The sequence below is a fragment of the Chiloscyllium plagiosum genome, chromosome 16 (genome assembly GCF_004010195.1).
Source record: "Chiloscyllium plagiosum isolate BGI_BamShark_2017 chromosome 16, ASM401019v2, whole genome shotgun sequence".
Taxonomy (NCBI): domain Eukaryota; kingdom Metazoa; phylum Chordata; class Chondrichthyes; order Orectolobiformes; family Hemiscylliidae; genus Chiloscyllium; species Chiloscyllium plagiosum.
In genome coordinates, this window is record NC_057725.1 from 11575525 (window position 1) to 11602029 (window position 26505).

At 40.0% G+C, this 26505-nt stretch overlaps 1 protein-coding gene across 2 annotated transcripts in view; it reads left to right on the forward strand.

The window, feature by feature from the left end:
* The window catches only part of kif18a (kinesin family member 18A), a 106632-nt gene that overhangs the window by 4989 nt on the left and 75138 nt on the right, over positions 1–26505 (forward strand). For both annotated transcript variants that reach the window (XM_043705435.1, XM_043705436.1), the window contains exons 2-6: positions 2979–3350; positions 5989–6146; positions 17534–17638; positions 19925–20035; positions 24095–24292. In XM_043705435.1, coding sequence (XP_043561370.1) covers positions 2990–3350; positions 5989–6146; positions 17534–17638; positions 19925–20035; positions 24095–24292 — 933 coding nt within the window. In that variant the 5' untranslated portion in view covers positions 2979–2989. The remainder of the gene's footprint in view (positions 1–2978; positions 3351–5988; positions 6147–17533; positions 17639–19924; positions 20036–24094; positions 24293–26505) is intronic.

Sequence of the window (26505 nt, forward strand, 5' to 3'; positions counted from 1 at the left end):
CTTATGGTCTTATATTCATCTTCGGGATCATTGTTATAAATCTTTTCTGGATTTCTTCGAACACCAGTGCATCTTTTCCCACGGGCCACAAAAGTGTTCTCCGTATTCCACCAGAGAATTAATACAACCTAAGTAAGACATCTTTGCTCTTGCTTTCGAGTCCTCTTGAAACGTATGCTGTGGCTTTGAGGTTATTTTTCCTGTTTTATTTTGAAGAGAGGTTGTAAGGTAGAGGTGACAAGCAGTTTACCAAAACCACTGGTGTAAACAGCTTGTGATTCCTGGGTTTTTTTAGAAGTTAGAACAATAGAAGCTGCTTGGATGGGTGTGGCCAGCTCTCTAGACCAGGATTTCCGTTTTGCTTTCATTCATAGGTTTAGCTTTAAGCGCTTGCTGTTGTGGGCTTGAAGTGAAGCTATTTTTCACTCTTGATTACAGCCAAAAATTAGGTTGCTAGATTGCATGTGAGACAAAATCTGTTTTTCTGAAATTTGCCTTTTTGTCAAAGTGTGTGTTTATGGTATGTTACTGTATTGGAACAGTTAATTATCATTATTGTATCTATTATTCTAAGTTTTCCAGTAGAGTTAAGTGATCCTAAATTCCTCTTTCTTTGGTCATATTTTAACTATAGTGTTTAGATTATGTTTTGCTTAACATATTTTGACCAGTCGCATAGCATTTGCAACACGGCACATTACATTAGCCTTAGAAATAACATTTGTTATGGACCAGACCAGACCAGTCCCTCTCAAAATATTTAAGAAGATAGCCTAGATTCTGCCTTTTCCTTATTTTTCTGATGTGCGGTGTTCGGTTTCCCTGGGCCTTCAGAGAGTTTTGGGATGAGTTGTCAATTAATCTGCTGGTTCTTGATAGGTAACACCTTATACTTTTAGGATGAGATTAACGGTACGCTGGTTCTCCTGCTTGGTAATGAACATCAATGTTTGTGGGTAGCATATTGTGTTTCTACAATTTCCTTTTGCCTTGAGATTCATTCTTCTCCTGGGCCTTGCAGTCGGGCTGCAATGAAAGCTGCATGGTAATCTTTCGCAGCTACAGAAGGTCATTTGACAGAAAAGTAACAGATGATGTATCCAAATTAAAGTGTGTGCAATGGTTAACGACAGCAATGTTAGTGCATGGTGATTAACCATCACGTCTGTGACTTCCCAAAGTGAAACAATAACTGGCTGTAAAAGTTGTTCATTTTTTTTTTCTCAATATAAGCTTTTTAAATGGAAGCTAACCAATTTGGTGCAATCACGACTTTTAATGTGGTGGGCAAGGCCTTGGACCTGCCTGAGGAACCTGTTGATAGTATCTCAAGGAACTTTCAAAATAGTGATTGTCTTTTCAGTAGTCTCCATTTGACATTTTGCTTATTAATTTATATGATGTAGGCATCACTGACTGGGCCAGCATTTATTGTCCATCCTACTTGCTCTTCAGTTGGTGCTGGTGAGTCTGGTTAAATTACTGCAGTTCATTTGGCATAGGTAGATTTGTGATGCTGTTAGGGAGCGGTTCCAGGATTTTGACCCAAAGGCACCTGAAGAAATAGCAATATATTTCCGTGTCCAGATAGTGAGTGGCTTAGAGAGGGGACCTTGCATTGTGCTCGTATAACTGTTGCCCTTGTCCTTCTAAGTGTAAATGGTCATAGGTTTCAGAAGTGTTATCTAAGGAAGCTTGGTGAATCTCCGTGGTTCATCTTGTAGATGGTACATACTGACGTTTAGCCAGCGGTTGAGAGTATGGATTTTGACAAGCAAGTGGGCTGCTTTGTCCTGGATGAACTGAAGCTGCTTGGGTATTGTTGACATTGTACTCAGCCACTTAAGTATGGAATATTTCATCATCCTCCTCACTTGTGCCTTGCAGATGGTTGGCAGCCTTTGGGGAGTTGGGAGGGAAGTTACCCATTGCAGGATTCCTAGCATCTGATGTCCTCTTGTAGCCAAAGTATTTATGTTACTTAACCAATTCGAGTGCGATAACTGACCTCCAGTATCCGCAGCTACCTTCCTTTTGTGCTTGACTTGACTCTGTGAAGAGTTTCGACTCTGTGAAGAGTTTCTACTCTTTGCTTGGGCTGCTTGCTACCACCCAGACAAAATGGATTAACTCAAGGTGAGAGTGACTCTTCAATTCAGGACTATTTGATCACGTCTGAACCAAGGGTGTACGGAGATCAGGAACTGACTGGCAGTGGCATAACCCAAACTGAGACTTCATGAGAAATCTATTGTAAAGTAAGTGCTGCTTGTAAGCACTCTTGATGACCTCTGTAATTTTATTTCTGATGAAGAGTAGACTGGGGTGGCAATTAGTCGAGAGTGTGGTGCTGGAAAAGGACAGCCAGTCAGGAAGCATCCAAGAAGCCGGAGAATCAACATTTTTGGAATAAGCCCTTCATGCCCGAAACATCGATTCTCGGGCTCTTTGGATGCTGCCTGACTGGCTGTGCTTTTCCAACTATACACTGTCTCGACTCTGATCTCCAGCATCTGCAGTCCTCACTTTGTCCTGGCAGTTAGCTGAGTTGGATTTGTTCTGTTGTCTTTGTGTAAGACATACCATATTTTCAGGTAATTGCTAGTGTTATAACTCTACTGGAGCAGCTTGAGTCAGGGTGCAGCAGATTCTGAAGTACAAGCCTTCAGTACTATTACTGGAATGTTGTTAGAGCCAATAGCCTTCATACGATTGAGCTGTTTCTCTCCCCTTTTGTAGTCTGTCTGGGGTCATCTTTGTCTGGAAGGGTTTTCGGGTGCCTATGAAGGCATTGATTATTTCCCCAAGTAAAAGTCCAAGTGTCCCACAGTGCTTTTTATCTTACTTGATACTGGTCTGGTGATTGGGATGGTCATTAAAGTTGATTATCTATTGTCTACTTGTCTTGCACATAATCTTTAACTGTAAGTAATGCTTTCATAAAATTACCTAAATATATTTTTTGATTTTTTTTCTAGGAAAGAAGTGTATGAGCTACATTTATAAAGAAGAGTATTTGTGTGCAGTTATGCGTTCCACTGAAAATGATGTGTGTAATCATGTGAAAGTTTTTGTCCGTGTCCGGTCTGAAAACACAAGAGAGCAGAATGAAAAGCACCACAAAGTTGTACATGTAGTTGATAGGCATATGTTGGTTTTCGATCCTAAAGAGGAGGAAATTAACTATTCTTATGGCTGTAAAGTTCGGCACCGTGACTTAAACAAAAGGAAAAACAAGGACCTACAATTTGTCTTTGATCGAGTTTTTGGTAATGATTCCTCGCAGTTGGATATATTTGAAGAAACAAAATCAATACTGGAGAGTGTTTTCAATGGATACAACTGTACAGGTAAAGTATTAAATAATTCCTATTTCGTAAATTTATCTAGAATGCCTTGATATAAATATATAGAGCTCAGAAACAAAGAGTAGAAAACACTTGTCAGAAATGTATATATGCTCCCAAAATCCACAAGTTGTGTTGGGCAGAGTGTAAACAAAAAAATTAAATGCATGTATAACAATTAAACACCTTAATCATGGGATAGGTGGGACTTGGCTTGGGGGAGAATATGACTCAACACATAATATTTTTATGAAATGTTTCCATGGGAAATCTATTAATTATGTTTTTTTTAAAAAAAAAAGGGGGAAATCCAGTTACCTGCTTGTTCCAGCCCTTAATGATAACATTATCAAACCACAAAATGTGAAAAAGTTTGCACTGTTGAACACAATACAATATGGGAGCAAATTACTGCAGATGCTAGAGTAGGCTACATCGAGTGCAGTGAATACAATACATGATGTTGGCAAGGTAGAAGTGAAATGCTGCCTCACCTGGAAAGATTGTTTAGGCCCTTGAATGGTGAGCAGGGAGGAGGTGAAGGGGCAGGTGTTGCAATCTCTGCGGTTACATGTGAAGGTGCCTTGAGAAGGCGGGGTGCAGTTGGTGGCCGTGGAATTGACGAGGGTGTCTTGGAGAGAACAATCCTTGCAAAATGCTGGTAAGGGGGAAGATGTGGCATTCTGATGGAGATGTCTGAAATGGCGGAGAATGTTCTTTGAATGCATAGGCTGGTGTGATGAAAAGTGAAGACAAGGAGGAACCAATTATGCTGCTATCAGTGATGGGAAGGGGCCTTCACTACAACTCATCATACCCCACGTTCTGCAAGGACTATCCTATTCTTCCAGTTTCTTCGTCTATGTCTTTTCTGTTTGGATGATGCCACCTTCCAAAACAGCGCTGCTAACATGGCTTGCTTCTTTCATAACCATGGTTTCCCAACCACTGTGGTTGACTGGGCACTCGACTGCATCTGACCAATCATCTGTGCTTCCACCCTTGTCCCTTATCATCACTTTCAACAGTGTGATCGGATCTCCCGTCTCTTCACTTTTCATCCCACCAGCCTCTGAATTCAAAGGATCATTCTCCGTCACTTCAGGCAACTCCAGCAAAATGGCACGACCATGCACATCATTCCCTCACTCCCTGTCTGCATTTCACAGGGATTGTTCCCTCCGGGACACCCTCGTCCATTCCATGACCACGAACACCACCCCACCTCTCCCTCCACATCCCACGGCACCTTCCCATATAACCACAGACCTGCCCTTTCACCACCTCCGTGCTCACCATCCAAGGGCCTTAACAGTCTTTCCAGTTGAAGTAGTGTTTCACTTGTACTTCCTCCAGACGTGCTTTGTATTCACTGCTGCCGATGTTGCCTACTCTACATTGAAGAAAGCAAAGGCAGATTGGATGACTGCTTTGCAGAACACCTCTGGTGTGTGTGCAAGCATGACTTCAACCTTGCTGTAACCAGTCATTTTAATACCGTGTCCTGCTCACATGGCCACCTGTCTGTCATCTGCATGCTGCATTGTTCCAGAGAATCAATATGCAAACTGGAGGAACAATATCTCATCTTCAGACTAGGCGCTTTACAATCTTCAGGACTTCATGCTCCCAGTTCCGGTAACATGTAGAGTGAGTATAAGCCAGACCCGTTGTGGCGACGCTGCGGGGAATAAAATGCCCATATTCTAGCAGACTCGCCTCTTGGTCGTTTGTTCTGTGTCAGACTACTCTCCTACGAACCTGACCTTGAGAATTTTTTAAAACAGGGCCTTAACAGTCTTTCCAGTTGAAGTAGTGTTTCACTTGTACTTCCTCCAGACATGCTTTGTATTCACTGCTGCCGATGTTGCCTACTCTACATTGAAGAAAGCAAAGGCAGATTGGATGACTGCTTTGCAGAACACCTCTGGTGTGTGTGCAAGCATGACTTCAACCTTGCTGTAACCAGTCATTTTAATACCGTGTCCTGCTCACATGGCCACCTGTCTGTCATCTGCATGCTGCATTGTTCCAGAGAATCAATATGCAAACTGGAGGAACAATATCTCATCTTCAGACTAGGCGCTTTACAATCTTCAGGACTTCATATTGAGTTCCACATCTTCAAATTGTGAACTAACTCCCATTTCTTCCCTTCCTTTTAGCTTTACTTGTCACATTCTCTGTCACCATGTCATGTCTTCTCTCCCCTCCCCTCCACTCCACCCCAGTGGGACTGCCTTTTTTCTTTCAAGTTTGAAGTTAGACACACCATTGTTCTGCTATTTTCACTTTCTGATTTCTTAATCTGAACTAGCAGCATTGTTTCTCCACCACCACTCTACACCTACTATCCCCACACCACACATATGGCACCCATCCCCTAACTAGAGCATAAATTTTGCCCCTTCCACACTTCACTTCAACTCTGATGAACAGTCATCCCGACTCAAAGCATTAGCATGCCCTCTCTCTCCTTGAATGCTGTCTGACCCACTGTGTTCTCCAGCATTTGTTGTTTGTTGAACATGACACAAAATTTAATAGTTTTCAGTTGAATTAAAATTTAGTATTCAGTTTTAATTAGATTTACCATCTACTGTTGAATACACAGTAACTATATATTTTTTTAAAAACATAGTCTTTGCATATGGTGCAACAGGATCTGGAAAAACGCACACAATGCTAGGATCAGCAGGACAACCTGGGGTGATGTATCGAACTATGAAGGAATTATACAATCGAATAGAACAGATGAAAGATGAGAAATGTTGTGATGTTGCCGTCTCCTATCTGGAGGTGAGATTTAATATTTTCTGAAGGTTTTCTTGTGGTATTGAATTATACTTGTCACATGCACAAACTCCACTGGATTTCGCTATATTGTAGCACTCTCCATTTCCTATTGTTTGTGTAAAAGCTAACTAAGCAGTTTTTTCCAAAAACCTTCAACCAAAATTGAGTTGGTGAGTTTTGAGAAGATTTTGTAGCTCAGGTTGAGGTTCTGGATGTAAGCTTGCTCATTGAGCTGGAAAGTTCACTTTCCAGCTCATTGAGCTGGAAAGTTCACTTTCAGACATTTCGTCACCATATTAGGTAACATCATCAGTGAGCCTCCAGTGAAGCATAGGTGTGACCCACTATCTATTTGTATTTTAGAGTTGGTGATGTCATTTTCTGTTCTTTTTCTCAGAGCGTGGTAAATGGGGTCCAAGTCGATGTGTTTGTTGATAGAATTCTGGTTGGAATGCCATGCTTCTAGGAGTTCTTGTACGTGTCTCTGTTTGGCTTGTCAGAGGATAAATGTGTTGGCCCAGTCGAAGTGGTGTCTTTCCTCATCTGTATGTAAGGATACTAGTGAGAATGAGTCATGTCTTTTTGTGGCTAGTTGATGTTCTGTATCCTGGTGGCTAGTTTTGTGCCTGCTTGTCCAATGTAGTGTGTGTTACAGGTCTTGCAAGGTATTTTGTAAATGGTATTAGTTTTGTTTGTTGTCTGTATAGGGTCTTTCAAGTTCGTTAGCTGCTGTTTTAGTGTGTTGGTGGGTTTGTGGGCTACCATGATGACGAGGTCTGAGTAGTCTGGCATTCATTTCTGAGCTATCTTTGATGTAGGAGAGAGTGACTAGGATTTGTGGGCATGTTTTGCCTGCTTGTTTGGGTCTGTTGCTGAGAAATTGGCGGACTGTGTTCATTGGGTACCCAGTCTTTTTGAATACACTGTATTGGTGATTTTTCTCTGCTCTGCATAGTTCCTCTGTGCTGCAGTGTGTGGTGGCACATTGAAATAATGTTCCAATACAGCTTCATTTGTGAATGTTGGGATGATTGCTTCTGTAGTTCAGTATTTGGTCCGTATGTGTTGTTTTCCTGTAGATGCTGGTTTGAAGTTTTTTAGTGGCTGTTCACTCTACTATGACATCTAAGAATGGCAGTTTGTTGTTGATGTCCTCTTCTTTGAGGAAATTTATGCCAGTAAGGGTAATATTGATGGGTCTTGAAGCATTCCTCTACTTTGTTTCGTTGAGTGATGATAAAGGTGTCATCTGTGTAGCGAACCCACATTTTGGGTTCGTTAGTTGGCAGAGTTGTTCAAGTCTCTGCATTACTGCCTCTGCTAAGAACTCTGATATCGGAGATCCCATGGGTGTTCCATTGGTTTGTGTAGATTTTGTTGTTGCAAGTGAAGTGAGTGGTGAGGCATAGGTCCACTAGCTTGACAATGTTTTCCTTGCTGATGAAGTTGATGTTTGGTGTACGTGTCTTTGATTCTTCTAATAGTGTAGTCAGTTTCCTTGGCCAGGTTGATGTTGAGGAGAAAGTGAGGTCTGCAGATGCTGGAGATCAGAGTTGAACATGTGTTGCTGGAAAAGCACAGCAGGTCAGGCAGCATCCAGGGAACAGGAGAATCGACGTTTCGGGCATAAGCCCTTCTTCAGGAATCATGCAACACATTTTCAGGTTGATGTTGATGAATGTGAGCAGGGCTGTTACATCAAAGGAGACCATATTTCATCCTCTTTCATCTTGGTGCCTTTGGTATTTAGGAATTCTTGGGTGGAGTGGCAAGAGACTTCTACCAAGGGTTTTAGTCTTTGGTGTAGCTCCTTGGCTAATCTGTATGTTGGTGTTCCAGGTAGCAAGACTCTCGGTCTGAGGGGGACTCCTGGTTTGTGAATTTTGAGTAATCCGTAGAAGCGTGTTGTGTTGGATCCAACTGATTTCATTTTATGGAAGTCTGTCTGTCTTAATTCTCCAGATTTCTGAAGTTTTTTTTAATAGGGCTGTGATTCGGTTCTCTAGTTGTGGGGCTAGGTTTATTGCCACATGTTGGTATCTACAACCTTCTTAATGTAGTCCGTTCGATTTAAAATGACTGTCAAACGTTCTTTGTCTGCAAGTAGGATAACAATATTTTTATCTCTTTTTCAGTCCTTCTAGTACTTTCTTTTCTTGTTTGTTTCCTTTCTCCTGCTTAATATCGGTGCGACGGTCTGATGGTTTGCTGGGTGTCTTTTGTGAGTTCGTTGTCTTTCAGAATTGCTTCTAATGCTGCTAAGAAATCTTTCCTGTCCACATCTGGAAGTTGTAATTTAATCCTCTTACAAATCTTCTCAAATCTCGCTAACACCAATTGGCGCAATACGCTAAAACTGGCCTGAAAATGAAAAACCAATGCCATCCGACAGAGTGTCACCTGCGATTAACTATACTTCCTGCATGAATGCCAAAGGAAACAGGTGCTACCTAAATGCACCTTCGACTTCTTTGAAAAAAATACATTTTGGCAAAGCTTTTTGCCTTGCATTCATCAAGTCAATTCTAAAGAATATCATTTGAAGGAGTGAGCCAGTCCTTCCACTTAGTGCTGATCGATTGTCAAGTGAACTGATTACTTGGTGGTGTTGTCATGGAGGATATGTCAATTAATGTTAGTGGACACTTAATTTAAACAACGTTTGACTTTTTGAAGCGGGCAGATTGCCCCGAGAAGTCAGTCAATGCCCTGACTAACGAATCTATAACTGTTGGCTATTCTGTTAAATTCAAGCATGCACAGTGCAGATGCATGTTCTTTCTGTTTACATAGAACAGAGCCTTGTGTATTTATGTATGTAGCTTCCTGTACACATGCTTCCCTCATTTTTAAAGTAGCATGAACTGGACACCACAAAGATGAGAGGGTTGGAAATGTGAATCGCAAAATTAGCATCATACTTAGCCGAAGTTAGTACCAAATATAAATCAGAATGGTTTTCACCCAGATTTCAAACTGAAAATTCATATTAAAATCCCCTGTCTAACAATACTATTAATCCCTATGGGTACAATACTACAGGATGACATTTCTCACCATCTTGAGTACTGCTGTTATCACTGTTATGATTTGGGTTTCCTGTTTGTGGATGGCAGTTGCCAATATGACAATATTGTAATGTTTGAAGGGAAAGATTATGTTGTGACACTTGAACTGGTGTGAGGATTCAGAGTTGAATAGAATAAATAATTACGCAAATGAGGGTACAGGATTATAACATTCTTACTGAAATATGTTTCAAAATCACGATTCTGAAATAGCACATTTAACAGGCAGATAACACAGGACTTATCCATGGGACATTTAAAAACTAGAAATTGATTTCTCATCATTTCAGTAAACTTCATTTATAAACACTCCACAGAAGTTAATTCTTCTCAATCTAATTCATTTATTTTAAGATATAACTGGCATCTTTCTTTAATCTCCTTATATTTGTTTAAACGATGAGATCAAGGTATATAGATCAGTTGTGTGGTTGGTGATCCCTTGATATTTAATGCACAGAAAAACTTGCATTTTTCCTCCAGTGCTCTATTTTTACTCAACCAACACAAAACAGTTATATATTCCTTGAAATATCATCACAAGCTTTCCTCTAATCTATTTAGTTCCTCCTTTACAGAAAACAAAGAAATGTGAACAGTAGAGATCTGAAACAAATAAACTGCTGGAGAAACTCAGCAAGTGTAGCAGCATAGAGTCATAGAAATATACAGCACAGAAATAAGCCTTTGATCTAACTTGTCCCTGCTGACCAGATATCCTAAATTAATCTAGTCCCATGTGCCATCATTTGACCCATATCCCTCTCAACCTTTCATATTATATGCCTATCCAGGTGCCTTTTAAATGCTGCAATTGTACCAGCCTCCACCACTTCCTCTGGCAGCTCATTCCATACATGCACTACCCTCTGCGTGAAAAAGTTCCCTTGCGTCCCTTTTAAACCTTTACCCTCTCAATTTTTAAACCTTTGCCCTCTAGTTTTAGAAAAACCCTTGTCTGTTTACCCAATCCATGCCTCTCATGATTTTATAAACCTCTATAAGGTCTCCCATAAGTCTCCGATGCTCCAGGGAAAATAGCCCCAGCTTTTTCAGCCTCTCCCCATAGCTCCAACCCTGGTAATGTCCTTGTAAATCGTTTGTGAAGCCATTCAAGTTTCACAACATTCTTCCTATAGTAGGGAGACCCAAGTTGTATGCTGTATTCCAATATGCCACATCATGACCTCCCAACTCCTGTATTCAATGTACTAACCAATAAATACCAAACGCCTTCTTCACTATCCTATCTACCTAGGATCTACTTTCAAGAGTCTTATGAACTCCAAGGTGTCTCGATCTAGCAACACACTCGAGGACCTGACCATTAAGTATATAAGTCCTACCTTGATTTGCCTTTCCAAAATGCAGCACCTCACATTTACCTAAAATAAACCAGATTTACGAACAAATCAACGGAACACCCATGGGATCACCAATCTCGGGACTCTTAGCAGAGGCAGTTATGCAAAGGTTAGAACAAACAGTCCTACCACAAATGCAACCCAAACTCTGGGTCAGGTATGTCGATGACACGTTTGTAATCATTAAGAACACAGAAATAGAAAAAACACACCGGATCATCAACGCCACACTCACAGGAATCCGATTCACGAGAGAAGAAGAAAAGGATAGCCAACTCCCATTCCTAGACGTGATAGTACAGAGAACACCAAACGGAGAATGCACTACAAGGGTATACAGGAAAGCCACACACACAGACCAAGTCCTAAACTATGAAAGTAACCACCCCAACACACACAAACGAAGCTGCATCAGGACACTATTCAAAAGGGCCACAACACACTGCAGTACACCAGAACTGCAAAAAAAAAAGAAGAGGAACACCTATACAAGGTATTCACCAAAAACAGGAAGACAGCTAACAATCCGCATACATGAACATCAACTAGCCACGAAACGACACGACCAGCTATCCTTAGTAGCCACACACGCAGACAACAAGCAACATGAATTCGACTGGGACAACACTACTATCATAGGGCAAGCCAGACAGAGAACAGCCAGGGAATTCCTAGAGGCATGGCATTCATCCACAAACTCCATCAACAAACACATCGACCTGGACCCAATATACCAACCATTACAGCGGACAGCTGAAACTGACAACCGGAAGTGGCAGGGACAGACCACTATAAACACCGGAGGAAACATCAAAGAAGCGCTTCGCAGGAGGCTCCCAAGCACTGATGATGTCGCCTAGCCAGGGGACGAAATGTTTGCAACAAAAACTTCCAGCTCGGCGAACAGACCCACAACAACGAGCACCCGAGCTACAAATCTTCGCACAAACTTTGAATACCTAAAATAAACTCCATCTGACATTCCTCGGCCTGTTGGCCTATCCGATCACGATCCCGCAGTACTCTGAAGTAACCTTCTTTGCTGTCCACTGCACCATCAATTTTGGTGTCCTCTGCAAACTTGCTAACATACCTTCTCTGTTCACATCCACATCATTTATATAAAATTACTAGAAGTACTAGATCCAGCACTGATCCTTGTGGCACACCTCTGGTCACAGGCTTCAGGTCTGAAAAGCAGCCCTCCACCACCACTGTCTGTCTTCTACCTTTTGAGCCAGTTTTGTGTACAGTAGCTAGTTCTCCCTCTTCCGTATTCTGTAACTGTAGAGACCAGTCTGCTATGAGAAATCTTGTCAAATGCCTTATTGAAGTCATTTGGATCACATCCACTGCTCTGCCCTCATCAATCCTCTTTGTTACTTCTTCAAAAGACAACAATCATGTTTGTGAGACACTACTTCCCACGCACAAAGTCATGTTGACTGTCCCTAATCAGTCCTTGTATTTCCAAATACGTGTAAATCCAATCCCTCAGGATACCCTCCAACAACCTGCCAACCACTGATGTTGGGCTCATGTGTCTATAGCTTCCTGACTTTTCCTTACCATGTTTCCTAAACAGTAGAGGAGAAAGTGAGGTCTGCAGATGCTGGAGATCAAAGTTGAAACTTTATTGCTGGAACAGCACAGCAGGTGCTCATGTGTCTATAGCTTCCTGACTTTTCCTTACCATGTTTCCTAAACAGTAGAACCACGTTAGTCTTCCGGTACCTTGCCTGTGGCTGTCAATGATACAAATCTCTCAGCGTAGGACCCAGCATTCACCTCCCCAGCTTCCCACAGAGTTCTGGGGTACACCTGATCAGGTCCTGGGGATTTTAAGATGTTCGGCAGCACCACCTCTGTAATATGGACGTTTTTCAAGAGATCACTCTTTATTTCCACTCATTCTCTATCTTCCATATCCTTCTCTGTACTAAACATTGATGCACAGTATTCATTTAGTATCTCCTCCACCTACTGCAGTTTTGCTGGCATCTGCTGATCTTTAAAGAGCCCTGTTCTCTCCCTAGTTACACTTTTGTCCTTAATGTATTTGTACAATCCCTTTGGATTCTCCTTAACCCTATTTGTCAAAGCCAACTCGTGTCCCCTTTTTGCTCTCCTGATTTCTTAAGTATATTATTAATACTTTTATACTCTTCTAGGGAATCTCTCGATTTTCTGCTGTGTATACCTGACACATTTTGCCTCCTTTTTTTTTTTCTTGACCCAAAACCTGTGTTTCTCTAGTCATCCAGCATTCCGTATACATACCAGCCTTGCCTTTTTACCCTAACAGGATCCTAACATACCTATAGAAAGCCTATATTTTGCCTCTTTTTTTTTTCTTGACCCAAAACCTGTGTTTCTCTAGTCATCCAGCATTCCGTATACATACCAGCCTTGCCTTTTTACCCTAACAGGAACATACTCTCTCTGGACTCTCGTTATCTCATTTTTGAAGGTTTTCCATTTTGCAGACATCCCTTTACCTGTGAACATCTCACTCAGTTGAGGCATCTGCATCAACTTTTGAAAGTTCTTGCCTAATACCTTCAAAATTGGCTGCATCCTGGAGAGAAAGCAGAATTAATGTTTCAAGTCCAATAACATTTCTTTAGAACTAAGAGCACAGAGGAAAAGGTAATATTTGCATTTAGAATGGGGGTGAAGGAGGGGAAAGCAGATAGCTGGAGAAGTCCAGAGAGAGAGAGAGGGTGAAGGGGGGGAATCAATGTTAGCCAGACAAAGGGATTGCTGATAGTAAACCAGGGAAGAAGAAAGAAGTAAAGGAGGTCTAGAAGTGCGTGAAAAAGTGTATTGAAAGCAAACAATGCCGTCATAGGAACAAAAACAGAATTTGCTACAAAAATACAGTGAGCCTGAAAAAGGGTAATTGGACCCAAAATATTAGCTCTACATTTTCTCCATAGATGTTCCAGACGTGCTGATTTGGTTTTCCTCTTTGTTTCTTCTTGACCCTGTTTATATCTAAAGAGTTGACACGAAGACCGAAAAGACACTAATGTCTTTTTAAAAGTCATAATATCCCCACAGAGGTCTACCATTCCACATGTTTGGGTAGCAACTCAAATGGATCTTCATTCTATATCTAGCTCCTCTGTTCTGTGACTATAATTAATAAATTTCATGAAACCAGACAGTTTAAAATTCCTTCTGAAGTGTTTTCCTGTTAATATTCTGACTATCATATGTCAAAAAATATTACAAAAGCACAAATACCTACATACAGAACAATGACATTTCAGATTTGTGTTTTAGAGCTTACTTACAGCAGTGAATTGATTATTATTGTGATGTTTGTTCTACAAAAATCAAACTATCAAACTCAACAATGGTAAATTTGACTTCTCATATCATGCCTTATGTCTGATCGTATAGCATTACAGCCATAACTATAGTCACTATCTGCAGCTGAAAGTGACTTGTTTATGACAACATTGCAGGTTTTTCAATCCGTCAGCATTGCTATCTTGTTGTTGAATCACTTTGAAGTTTCATAACCCTCACCCAATAATTCATTCTCCAATATATTAAGACCAGAGACCTTCATTCCTTGATTTAACCAGAGCCTTGAAACCTTTCTCATCAAAACTGTTTCCTTTTGATGGCACCAATAAGACCAGCTAGAGTATTTCTCCAGTCGCAATCATTTTCTCCCATTCTTTGCTGCTCAACAGTAGATGGGAGGAAAGTTGTGATTAGAGAAGTGAAAGCCGTTAATGTGGAAGAGACAGAATTTGCAATTAGTAGAGTTACTCCTTGTAAAATCTGTTTCTTATATGCATTGGTTGTGACTTTTCTCTCATTGGTCATCCAGTCTATTTTGAACACTGACCCCTTGTCTTGCCACTAATGCCCCCAGTTTGCAGCCTCTGCTGCTCCTTCACCCTCTCACTGCTTGTTTCTTATCTGCTACAAGTGGAAACTATTTTCCTGTCTCTATTGTTCATTTTGAGACCCTTCACTTCACAGCAAGGGAGTCAGGCATTTGATGAAAGGAAGGATTCAGAAACTGGGTGGCTTAGGAACTGGCAGAGATGCTGAACCAGAGACTGCAGGAGTGATTTGGAGACACCAGTATTGGACTGATACACTAGTTTTCAGAGCACTGCCCAGTCATCAGATGGTTGTGGCGAATAAGATTGTAAGTCTGCTGGAGGTGTGATTTGTGGCAAGTACGAGGTTTTGGAAACTGAAAAGGCAAGGAGGTGGCGTTAATAGAAAGTAAGCACACTATTTTTGTTTTAAAAGTTATTTCATTTACCAATAAAATAATTTAGCAATGTGACAGTATTTCTTCGTTAAAAGCAAAATATTGAGTATGCTGGTTGGGAATCTGAATTAAACACAAAATGCTGGAAAAACTCAGGTCTGAAAGAATTCATGAAGCGACAGTTACATTTAAACTGGAAATGTTATTTCATCTTGCATAAAGGTCCTGGAGAACGTAAATCCAGTTTTGACATTGGTTTTGATGGGGAAAAGCTGATTCACTTAAACTTGTTTCATTTGCAGTTGCATTCCTGAAAAGTGCAACTTTAAGTGACGATGTAATGTATTTGCATTTGAGGTAGTACAGGCAAGTTTCACGTGAATGGTCTTTGGGTTGGAAAATCTGTTCCAAATTGAAAACTGTGTAAATTGTATATGTTCTTTAGAAGAATAAGAGGTGACCTTGCAGCAAGAATTTGAAGGGGCTTAACAATACATTGGGAAGCCAGGCAGGTTTCAAGTTTGCCATTCTTGTATCCTCCATAACATTGGGAGAAAAGAGAGGACTGCAGATGCTGGAGACCAGAGTTGAAAAATGTGGTGCTGGAAAAACACAGCAGGCCAGGCAGCATCTGAGGAGCAGGAGAATCAACGTTTCCGGCATAAGCCCTTCTTCATTGTTGCCATAAGAGACTGATCATCATCTCCAGTAAACTAGAGACCATCTCAGAAGGCGAGGAGGATGTCTCATTGATGTTCTTTCAATAAAACTGTTCTCACTGAGCATGACAGATCTGATGTTATATTAATCTGAATCTCCCTGTCATAGTGTTGTCTTGGCCATTATTCAACAAGTAAGGGTATCCACGAATATCTTCTCATTAACTTTCTTTAGACAATTGTCTAGTTTTACAGACACAAATGAATTCACCTTTGCATCTTCCCTTGGAGACTGTGCCATACCTAATCACATCACCCGGACTCCTGATTCATCCATTCATGTGTCCTTCAGTACCATTGGATGTTGAAGACTTCGCTTCAATGTGCGCCATCTCAGCAAGAATACCAGTAGTTTGAGCTGACTGGCATTGCCTCATATCCAATGTACAGGTCAGGTCGCAATAACAGAAGTCAAAATACTGTGTCACCCTGAGAGGACAGTAAGTCTGTGCATCACAATGGAAAGTTGTGACATAATTAGAAAGTCCTGTATTTGAGGGTGTGGAAGAATATATGAATGTTATTTGAGTCTTGAGCACGAGGGGCTCCTGCTTGAGTAATGGTTTAAATATGAGATGTCATGTTAAGATGTGTTAATTGGCATTGCTGTACAACCCCCACAAGGTCTTCAAACTTCATGTAGTGTTGCCAGACCTTTGCCTGAAATCTAGTATTGACCTCGTCTGCCAGCTAATCTCGAGTGCTTTATCTTAAGGTCGCCTGACCCTAACTCTGTGAAAAAGCATCACTCCTTCTATCTCAGTAATTCAGCCCTTGGGTGCTGCATCTTTGAATCTGGAAGCTGCCTCCTGCAATTCCTCTGTGTAAAACTGTAGCAAAACATTCAGCAGTCTGCTGCAATTCATTACAGCTTCTCTGTTTAAGAGGAACAAATTGCCTTTAAAAGTTGGAGGCTTGTTAGAACGTGTGCTGGTATCTTCGATTATTGGACCTGCTTGTATAAATGAGCAGGCAGCATTAAGTTTGCATGCCACCCGCCTCATCCTGAATTGTCATAGGCAGATCACATTATAACCTCCAAGCAAAAATAGGAACAGGTGTACTTTGATCTGACAATGTTTGCTAGTGTAAGGAGCACAGTTTAATTGATTCAACTCCACAGTTGCCTTACTAAGCAATCAGTATTTAATTGCTTTTCAGCATATAATTCAGGACAGATGATAAATTTGCTGGCTTTAGTTTTGAAGTGTGCTTTCTAAGTATTACTTTCCCATCATAAGGTGCAATTATTGCTTTGAGGCTCCTGTTGGAGCAGGAAACAAAGTTTTTGTGACGTTCAAGGAAGAGAAAATACTTTTGCAAACGAATCAAAGAGCTAAGAGAAAATGCCCTATAATAAGTCTCCTCTACATCAGTGTAATGCAGTATGCTGATCAGGAAATGTGTTCAATTTTATTGTTTAAAATTGAGTTAATGTATGCCCAGTGTGTTACTTTTCTGAGCATGCTGGTTATTTTTCAGATCCTGTTAAGTTTATTTTCTTCTTACTTTGGGTTAAATACACAGATCAGCTGTGTTTCTGTGCTTAAAGTGAAGTATCCCATGAGACCTCCTTAATAGCTGAGTATACACATCCAAAGAACAAAGTTGTATATCTAAGAGCTTTTGTCGTCATTTTTGGTGTCTCTTAAATTAGCTATTTTCCGCTGGAACAAGAATTTGAACTACAGTTTGTTTTCGTCCGTATTGAATTCTACATCATTAGCTAATAAGAGTTATCATTGATCATTCCACACTTGATCATTCTGCCATGTCTGTCGCAGATGCATGCGTCTGAACTTCATTTGAAGACTAGATTGAAGTCACCACTTCATGATGGAAGTGGGGGAAGTTGGAAATTGGCATGGGAGAGATGGGAATGACCATGATAGATTAAAAATGCATCAGTTTAACAGGTTCCGTTCACATAGTAAGTACAGATATATGAAGTGAAGCTTACATGTTGTAATTCTGATAAAGTTGAATTTATTTTAAGGTTTACAACGAGGAAGTCCGGGATCTGTTGACCAATTCTAGATCTCTGGCTGTACGGGAGGATGCTCAAGGTGGAATCATTGTCCAGGGATTAACACTACACAAGGTAGAATTTTTCAAAAATTGTGATCATTTCAATGAACCCAAACTGAGAATCTTTTTGTCCTGACCCGTTTTTGGAATAAACATTTTTGAAACGTAATCTGGCAATTCTCCTTTATCGAGAATAGCATCAAGTTAAAGAAGATAGGCTATGCAGAAGAAGGCCATTTAACCTATTAAGCCTGTGCTGATTTGCTGCAAGAGCACTATTGCTGATCCCACTCCCCAGCACTTTTCTCTAGCCTTATGTTTGTTTGTGTAGCTAATGTTATCAAGTTTTAAATTCTGTTAAATGCCACCTTTCAAAACTGTTCTTTGCAATTAATAAAATCCCAACAGTGTGGTAACAGACCATTCGACCCAACAAATCCACACCGACCCTCCAAAAAGCACCCCAGCCAGACCCCCCTCCCTACTCTTTCCCTGTAATCCAGCATGTCCCATGGCTAACACACCAAACCTATACATCCTTGAACACAATGGGCAATTTCGTATGGCCAGTTCATCTAGCCTACACATCCTTAGTCTGTGGGAGAAAATCTGAGCACTTGGCGAAAACCCACGCAGACACAAGGAGAATGTGTGAATTTTGCACAGACACTCGCCTGAGGCTAGAATCAAACCCAGGTCCCTGGCACTGTGCTGTCCAAACCTTGACTTGAATTTATCCAAATATTGAATACTTTTGTCACTGGAAAGTACTTCAAGCAATTCTTGCACTCTTGACAAAAGCTTGTTTACCTACCTCAGGTGTATTTAGATGAAGCAGTAGTGCCATGCTGTAATATAGCTTATTGTATACAGCATTAAAAGAGTCAAGACATTTAGCCCATTGAACCTGCTCCTTCATTTTATTATGGCCACAGTCAATCAAACACTTAAGTGCCTTATCTCCATAATCACGATAATTGAACGTTCTTCAATTTCTGTTTTAAATGTACTCAAAAACTGAGTTTCCACAGCCCTCTGGGGTAGATAATTCCAAAGATTCCCAACTCTGATTCAAACAATTTCTCCTTATTTCAGTTGTAAATAACATGCCTATTTTTTTTTTTTGCTGTATCTCCTGGTCTTGGACTTCCCATACCAGGGGAAATATCTTTCCTACATCTGCTCTTCTAATCTCTCTCACAGCTTTTCTACTGTCTGTTGCCAGTTTGACTCACTTTCAATTTGGGTTTCCCCTCGGACCACCATCCCTTGACAAGCTACTTTAGACAAACTCCAACGGCATGAGCAAATTTCCTAGTGAGGATATTAGTCCCAGTCCTATTGAGATGTAAACCATCCAGCTTGTGTAAGTCCCATATACACCAGAACTGATCCTAGTGCCTCAAATCTGATGCCCTCTCTGAAACCATTTTTTGAGCCATATGTTCAATGGACTGATCCTGTTGTTTTGTGCTTACTAGCACTTGGCACTGGGATGTGCCTGAGATTACTTCTGTTGAGGGTCTGCTTTTCTCTTCCTAATTTCAATCTCTTCCAAACTCCCTACTTTCAAAAACGCCTCCCTCTTCCTACCTATGTTGCTGGTACCAATATAATCCAACAAAACAGCAAGGTGTATGGTATGGTAAAAATATGACACATTGTTTTGACACCAGAAGCACAGTCTCTTTCCCAAATTAAAACAGCACTTCACCTTTTCAATATTAACTTTTAAAATTGTGAAATGTGTTGAGGGAAGGGGGTATCTGTGGTGCAGTTATAGTATCATAACATCTGCAGTAATAATAAATAATATAACATGTAACAACATCTGAGTAGCTTGATTGGAAAATATTTTTTAAAAATGCACCAGAAAGCTCACATGTAGGGTCTGATTGAGCACCACTGTAACACAAACAAATGAAATCATCATTAGTGGGGTAGAACTCTTGTAGCACCAGAATAGTGTCCCTGTCTTTGAGCCAGGATGCTTGGGTTCAACTCTCTCCTGCTCCAGAAGTGTGTAATAGCATCTCTGAACAGGCTAAGGTGGTCTAGCTTAACCTCCCACCCTTGGTGGGTATAGAGAACATACTTAACAATGTGGGTTTGGGATTTTAATGTTGTTCCTTACCTGCCAATCGTCAAATATTAATCCTTGAATTTTCACATTAGTGGCCAAGGCAGAAAAAGATATTGGGACTGAAAGATTAATGTTGTCCATGGCATGATAATTATTTAATAATACAAGAAAATAAATCTCAAAAATATTTTGAGTATTCTGTTTTAAGATCTCAATATTTTTGAAAGAACTATTGACTGAAGTTTAATGCCTTTCTGTTGTAACAATCCTTTGTAGCCGACATCATCAAAACAGCTCCTTCAGATGTTGGATTATGGAAATAAAAATAGAACTCAACATCCAACTGATGTCAACTCCAATTCTTCACGTTCTCATGCTGTCTTTCAGGTAATTCTGTGAATAGAAACTCAATTCATTATTGCTAAATTATAAATAGGTTTCAACAAAACCTAAGGTAGTCAAGGACTTTTATCTTTAATCTAGCTGTTTTTATCATTAATGTGACTTTTAAACCTGCCAGGATAGATTAAACATTGCATTCGTGAAAAATAAGCACAATATTGTACAGTGTGACAGACTTCTTATCCCTGCAAGCATGATGTTTAAAAAATCATGGAATAGTTATTAGATCATTTCTTTTGGCTGCTGATAGCATTGTATGTGCATATTTTATGCAGGTTTATTCGATAATCAAACTTTAGTCTAATGTAAAGTAGTGTAACTAGTCTTGTTAACTTTGGTCATCCGGGATGTGAATCCTGGTGCTTGCTCTGAGAATTAAACAACATGCCTGAGCATAAAGTGGCCCACAAGTTCTATATGGTCATAAGGTATAGGATCAGGACCAAGTTTTGCTCATTGTGTCTACTTTGCCATTTGATCATGGAAGAAGGAGGTAGCAATGGGCACCAAACGAGAAGCCATTCTGCAGAGATTCTTCAGGAAGCAATTCTGATTTCAGTGCTGAACTCTGCGCAAAACTTCTTTGGCTCAAAAATGGTGAAATTAAGTCTTATTTGCTCCTGTCATAAGTGCATCAGCTGAGCAAAATAAATAATTTCTGATCACCAAAGCTGTTATATTTATGTTTCTGTTTCCTTTCAGGCTACACAATCTTAAAGCTTGCCATTTATGACGGAGTAGGGAATATTGCTGAGGTTCTCTACAGGATAAAAGCATTTTGACTCATTCCCTCCTGCCAGACATGGGCAGGAGGAGCAAACTTGAGATTTTGCACACATTATGGGTAGCCTGATTATCTTTTTTAACTTTGAAGAATGTGCATGCAGTCAATGGCATAGTGCTCAGCCTATGCAAGACAATGATCTTTTGAGAGATGGGGTGTTAACATAAGCATAGAAACTAGGAGCAGGATATGGCATTTGGCCTTTTGAGCTTGCTCTGCCATTCAGGATGATTGCTGATCCTCTATCTTCCAGGCATAAAACTCCTATTGATTTATAGCTGCTTGCTTTTGTTGTTGAGTCATTTTGGAACCTACCATCCTCTCTTCCTTGGAGCCCACAAGTTCTATATGATCATAAGATATAGAATCAGGACCGAGTTTTGCTCATTGTATCTACTTTGCCATTTGACCATCGCTAATATGTTTTTCAATCATTCTCCTGTCCTCTCCCTGTAACCTCTGTGGCAATGTGTTCCATAGATTCACCACCATCGGGCTGAAGAAATTCCTTCTCATCTCAGTTTGAAAGGTGATCTATTCATTCTGAATTTGTGCCCTTGAGGCCTAGTCTCTCCTACTAGAGGAAATATCATCCCCCGTGTCTGCTGTTTCCAAGCCCCTTAGTATTCTGTACATTTCAATCAGATCCCTCTAGCCCCTATCTTTCTAAACGCTATCAAGTACAGGCCCGGAGGACTCAACCACTTCTCCTAAGACCAGTCCTTCATTCTTGTTAACCTCCTGTTGACCCCCTCCAAGGCTAGCACATTCTTCCTTAGATATGAGTCACAATATTCCAAATGCCATCTGACCAGAGCCTTATGCGACCTCCGTAGTACATCTTTGCTCTTGTATTTTGGCCATTTTGAAATGAATCGCAGTTAGGAAGGCAAATGTAATATTAGCAATGAATGTCTGCATTTTAACCCTGAGAGAATTCTGAACTTGGACTCCAAATCCTCTTGTGTCTCAGGTGTTTCTAATTTAGTGTCAATCTGTGCTGCAATTTATGCAAACTGCATCTAATAGGCTTCCTCAACTGTTCAATGTCATAATCCTCCAGTATCATACCCGCATCGAGAGCAGTTTAGAAAAAAAGATGATCTTGGTTTCTCTTGGTCCTATCGAACGCATTTCTTCTATCCTGCTGATGTATCCACTTTTTCTTGCAATGGGGTGATTATGAAGGAGTTGCTAACATCATTACTCGTATTACTAGTAAATAATTTAAATTCACTTGCATCCCTCAATTCACCAACAGTTCCAAATTCCACATCTTTCTTTCATCACTGTTAGCAACTGCATATTTCCTTCCTTGAAGGACATTAGTGATAGGCTTTTCTGAGAATTTACACCAGTTTCATAGTCTTCATTATAGTTTTAATTCCAGATTTTATTGAATTCAAATTTCTTCATCTGCCATGCCATTTGAACATGTGACCCCAGTAGGAGTCTCTGGATAAATAGTCAATAGTAATACCATTAGGCCATTACCTCCAGCTTTTCTTTCCACTGTTTACCACACACCAATTTGTGTCATCTGTGAGCTTGATGATCATCTGTCCTACATTCATGACTAAATCATTAATACACACTATAAACAGCAAGGCACTAAGTCCTGTGGTGCACCATGAACACCAGCTTCCAATCATGAAAACGCCCTTCAACGATCACTCTTTGTTTCCTGCCACTAAGATATTTTTAGAATTCACTTTACCGAATTGCTTTAATTGCCATGGGCTGTGAGCTTTTTAACCTGTCTGCATGCAAGACCTTGTGAAGAATGGAAATTTTTGGTAGCTGATAGGGGTATAGTGAAGGAAGCAATGGATGAGACTGTGTATTTGGTACCATATGCTGTTTGAAAAAAAAAATCAATGCTCACACTTTAACCACTCATACCAGATCTTAAAACTTTCTGCAGTGTGACCTGTCCTTGGGGCTGAGATCAACCAGTGCTACTAATTCCTTGAATTGTCTCCAGAACACATCCTGAGGATCTCCTGGGAATAATCAATAGCTTTCCTCTCCACATTTTATGGCATAACCTCTGTTAACTGTCTGAGGACATTGGTATATTTGGACACACACTTGTATATTTGGATGTTTTGCAATATGTTGCAGTATTGGAACCATTCACAAAGGACTTGCTGAAATAATGGAATTCAACATGCAGCACAAGTTTAACATCTCCATGCCCATAAACGTGTTGTTTAATTGCAAATGGTGACCCTTTTTCCATTTTAATTTGACATAAATGATCCCAAGTCATTTGTTTGACTCCCATTAGGATAATCTGACTTCTGGATGTCTAAATGTGGAGAATATATCTATAATATCCTGATATAATATGTTGCATACAATCTGTGAGATCCTTATCATGTTTGAATTCTTTGCTTGGATCTTTCAAGCTTGAAGATTCATTGTTCTTTCGACTGTCCCACAAAGTGCCTCAACATTTTGTGTCTCAAAGGTGCTTATATAAACTATGATCATTCTACAAATAATCAATCTTGTTTAATATTGTCCTTTCTTCTCCTAAATCCAAGGGTGGGGGTTTGCTTTCTGTTTGTTTGTGACCTTTTCTGTTAGGGGTTGAGAACATTTAAGTTATAAACTCCAACAGCCTGGTGTGGCAAATTACTTTGAAATAAATCTCCTGCATTACAACAGCAACTGCAGTTCAAAAGTACCTCATTGTCTTTAATGCACTTTTAAATATCCTGAGATCATAAAAGGCATTGTATAGACGCAAATCATCTTTGTTGACCAATTTGGAGTTAGTACTTGTCCCTTTGTATCAAAGCATCTCAATATTTCCAAACAATTTTTTAAAAGATCTGCATTATTATAATTTCTTACCTGTGATTTACAGATGGATCTATTGCAGGTATTTGAATCTTTTGCCATAAGAATCATAAATGGCTTGCATTTTAGGTGTAAAAAGGTTGTGGTATCTGTTTGAATTGTTTACTTGAAGGAATTATTTTTAAACATTTATATATCCAGTTGTGTTTAAACTGCACAGAAGGTTTGAAGTAAATTAAATGAGTGAGAGATTGCTCATTCAAACCTGAACTTGATATTTCAAAGTCAAAGCTTTTATATCCAGCTAAGTGTATAGTTTGCTTTATTTATTTGTCTGCAATGTATTTGCTGAAAAAATGTGCAATAGATGTATATGTTTCACATTTCAGTTATCATTCTCAAGTCTTTGGTTTGGCCCAGCAGATCTTTCATACTGTTCATTAATATTACAGATTTATTTAAGGCAGCAAGACAGAACAGCAAGCATCCATCAAAACATTAAAATTGCAAAAATGTGCCTTGTTGATTTAGCTGGATCTGAACGTATTAGTGCCATGAACATGAAAGAAGCTCGCTTCAGGGAGGGGGCAAATATTAATAGATCTCTCTTGGCTCTAGGAAATGTCATCAATGCCTTAGCAGATTCCAAGGTAAGAAATAAAGCTTTTGTAGAGTATTTAATTCCCTTTTTGTTCTTTTGCAGTTCTGTAAGTATCTCCAATTGGTGATATTATAGTGTTACATTACTCTGGTTAATTTCTCAAATTTACATAAGCATTTGTTTTAAAACTGCTTTCCAGAATTTATGTTGCTGCCACCAGAATAGATTTAAAATTAACCAATAGATTTCTCATAGCATTTCACTTGGAAGGAGTGCCAAATACACCCAAGGATTTGACTTTTGATGTATATCAGAGATAGGAGTTAGAAATTGCATTTAAGTCTGATTGCATTAGCATGAAGCAAAAAAAAATCTTCAGTCACTATCCAGGAATGATGCACTATTGATCCAAGAGTTGTACTATTTTTTAAAAAGACTATAGAGGAGAATAACAGCTTTTGGGATATGGCTATAATGGAGATGCTCTGAGTGGACAGAAAGATAAATGGATGGGTTAGATTGACCATATCTCTTCAGGAATCAAGTAGTGTTAAGTACAGTTAGTGAGAGCCAAGTACAAAAGATTATCTTAATAACGAACAATGTCTGCTTGACTAATTTCAGTGGTCTGAAAGGACTTGTTGGTGTACGGTAGCTGCATTGATTATAAGTAGAGCTCAAGAAGAAATAGCATTATGCCAAAAGTTTTTGTTTTCTTCCATGAATTATATTTCCTGCATTGGCACACAGGTGTAAATAGTTATGATAGAAAACTGATTAGCCATTCATAGTCACATCACACTGAATCACAACCTACTTCATAAATCCCTCTTCCTTGCCTTCACCACAGTTCTTTAAGTGGATTTTGGAATTGTCAGCAGTTGCCAATCATTAATAAGCCCTGAAAAATGATCGTGAGCTGCCAAGTTGAACCGTGGCAGTCAATGTGGTTTAGTTAAACAAAATGCTATTAGGGAGATGGTTCCAGGACTTTGGTTCAGCAACAATGAAGGGATGACCGTACACATCCAAGGCAAAAATGTGTCTGACTGAAGACAAACTTCCAGGTGATCTAGTCCCATTCATCTGTTGACATTGTTCTAAGCACTGCAAGTTGTAGGTTTTGAAAGTGCATACTTGTGCTACTGTAGAGGAGGAGAAGGGTACAGATCTTTAATGTGGAGGATGCTATTGGCAGGCATTGCTTTGTCCTGGGACATGTTGAGCTCCTCTAGTGTTAGAGCTGAAGTTACCCAGGTAGATGGCTAATTTATTGTACTCCTGTTGATATACAATTTTGGTATGTAAGGTCATGAGTTATTTATCAATAGGTTTCCCACGCTCTGACCTGCTACTGGGCCCACAGTATTGACATAAAGTGGTGGATGGGTGAGATTAGTGACTGTAAAAGCTGCTCTTTTCTTTTGAGATTTTTTTCAGTCCTGGAGTTGATTTTGCTCATTATCAGCTTTGTTGTTGCTGGATCTTGCCTTGGTAATATGCATATCCTGTTCTATCAGCTTTCAAATAGAAATTAGATGCTGAGAATTCCTGACATGAAGCAGGTACTTGGCAATTCCAGCTCACCACTTGCTTCTTCAAATCTCAGCCTCTGACACTTACACCAATGTCTCTGGACATGTTCCCAAGACAGTGGATGCACACCTTTGGCCATGGATGCTGGAATCTGACTCACGTCAGCCTCTCCGTGCCATCATTGTACATCTCCCACCTAATTCTAGAACACTTCTGTCCTTTAATGCTGCACTTTGAAGCTCCCAGCAATTAAAAATGGAATGTTGCTGCAAAGATACTTTGCGTGCAGGGAAGGATTGAATAAGTGCCTCTCAAAGCTTTTCAGTCGCTTAATGCCTACCTGATTGCTCACAATACCCTTGCCTTTTAGCACTTTATCCCTTCAACCAGAGCAAAGCGGTCCATGTCTCTGTATCTGTGCTAAAAGGCAAATAGAATCAAAAAGTCTCTCATGGCTGTCAGCAATCATCAATCAAGCAATGAATGTGTTTCTATACAGCACCGTGCTACGTCAATCTAACAGTTGCACCATGAGCCAGCAGAGTATGTAGAAAACACGTGTTCTTCAAGTAATGTCCCTGTCTCAAAGTTTAGGGGTAATAGTCCTCAGTCAAGCCAATGAACACAACCTTCAGTCAGCTTCCAGCGCAGTAAATCAAGGCCAACCTCTGACAGGGGCTGAGGCATGGTCATTTAGCCACTTTGGGTAGACTCACCATCTTGACT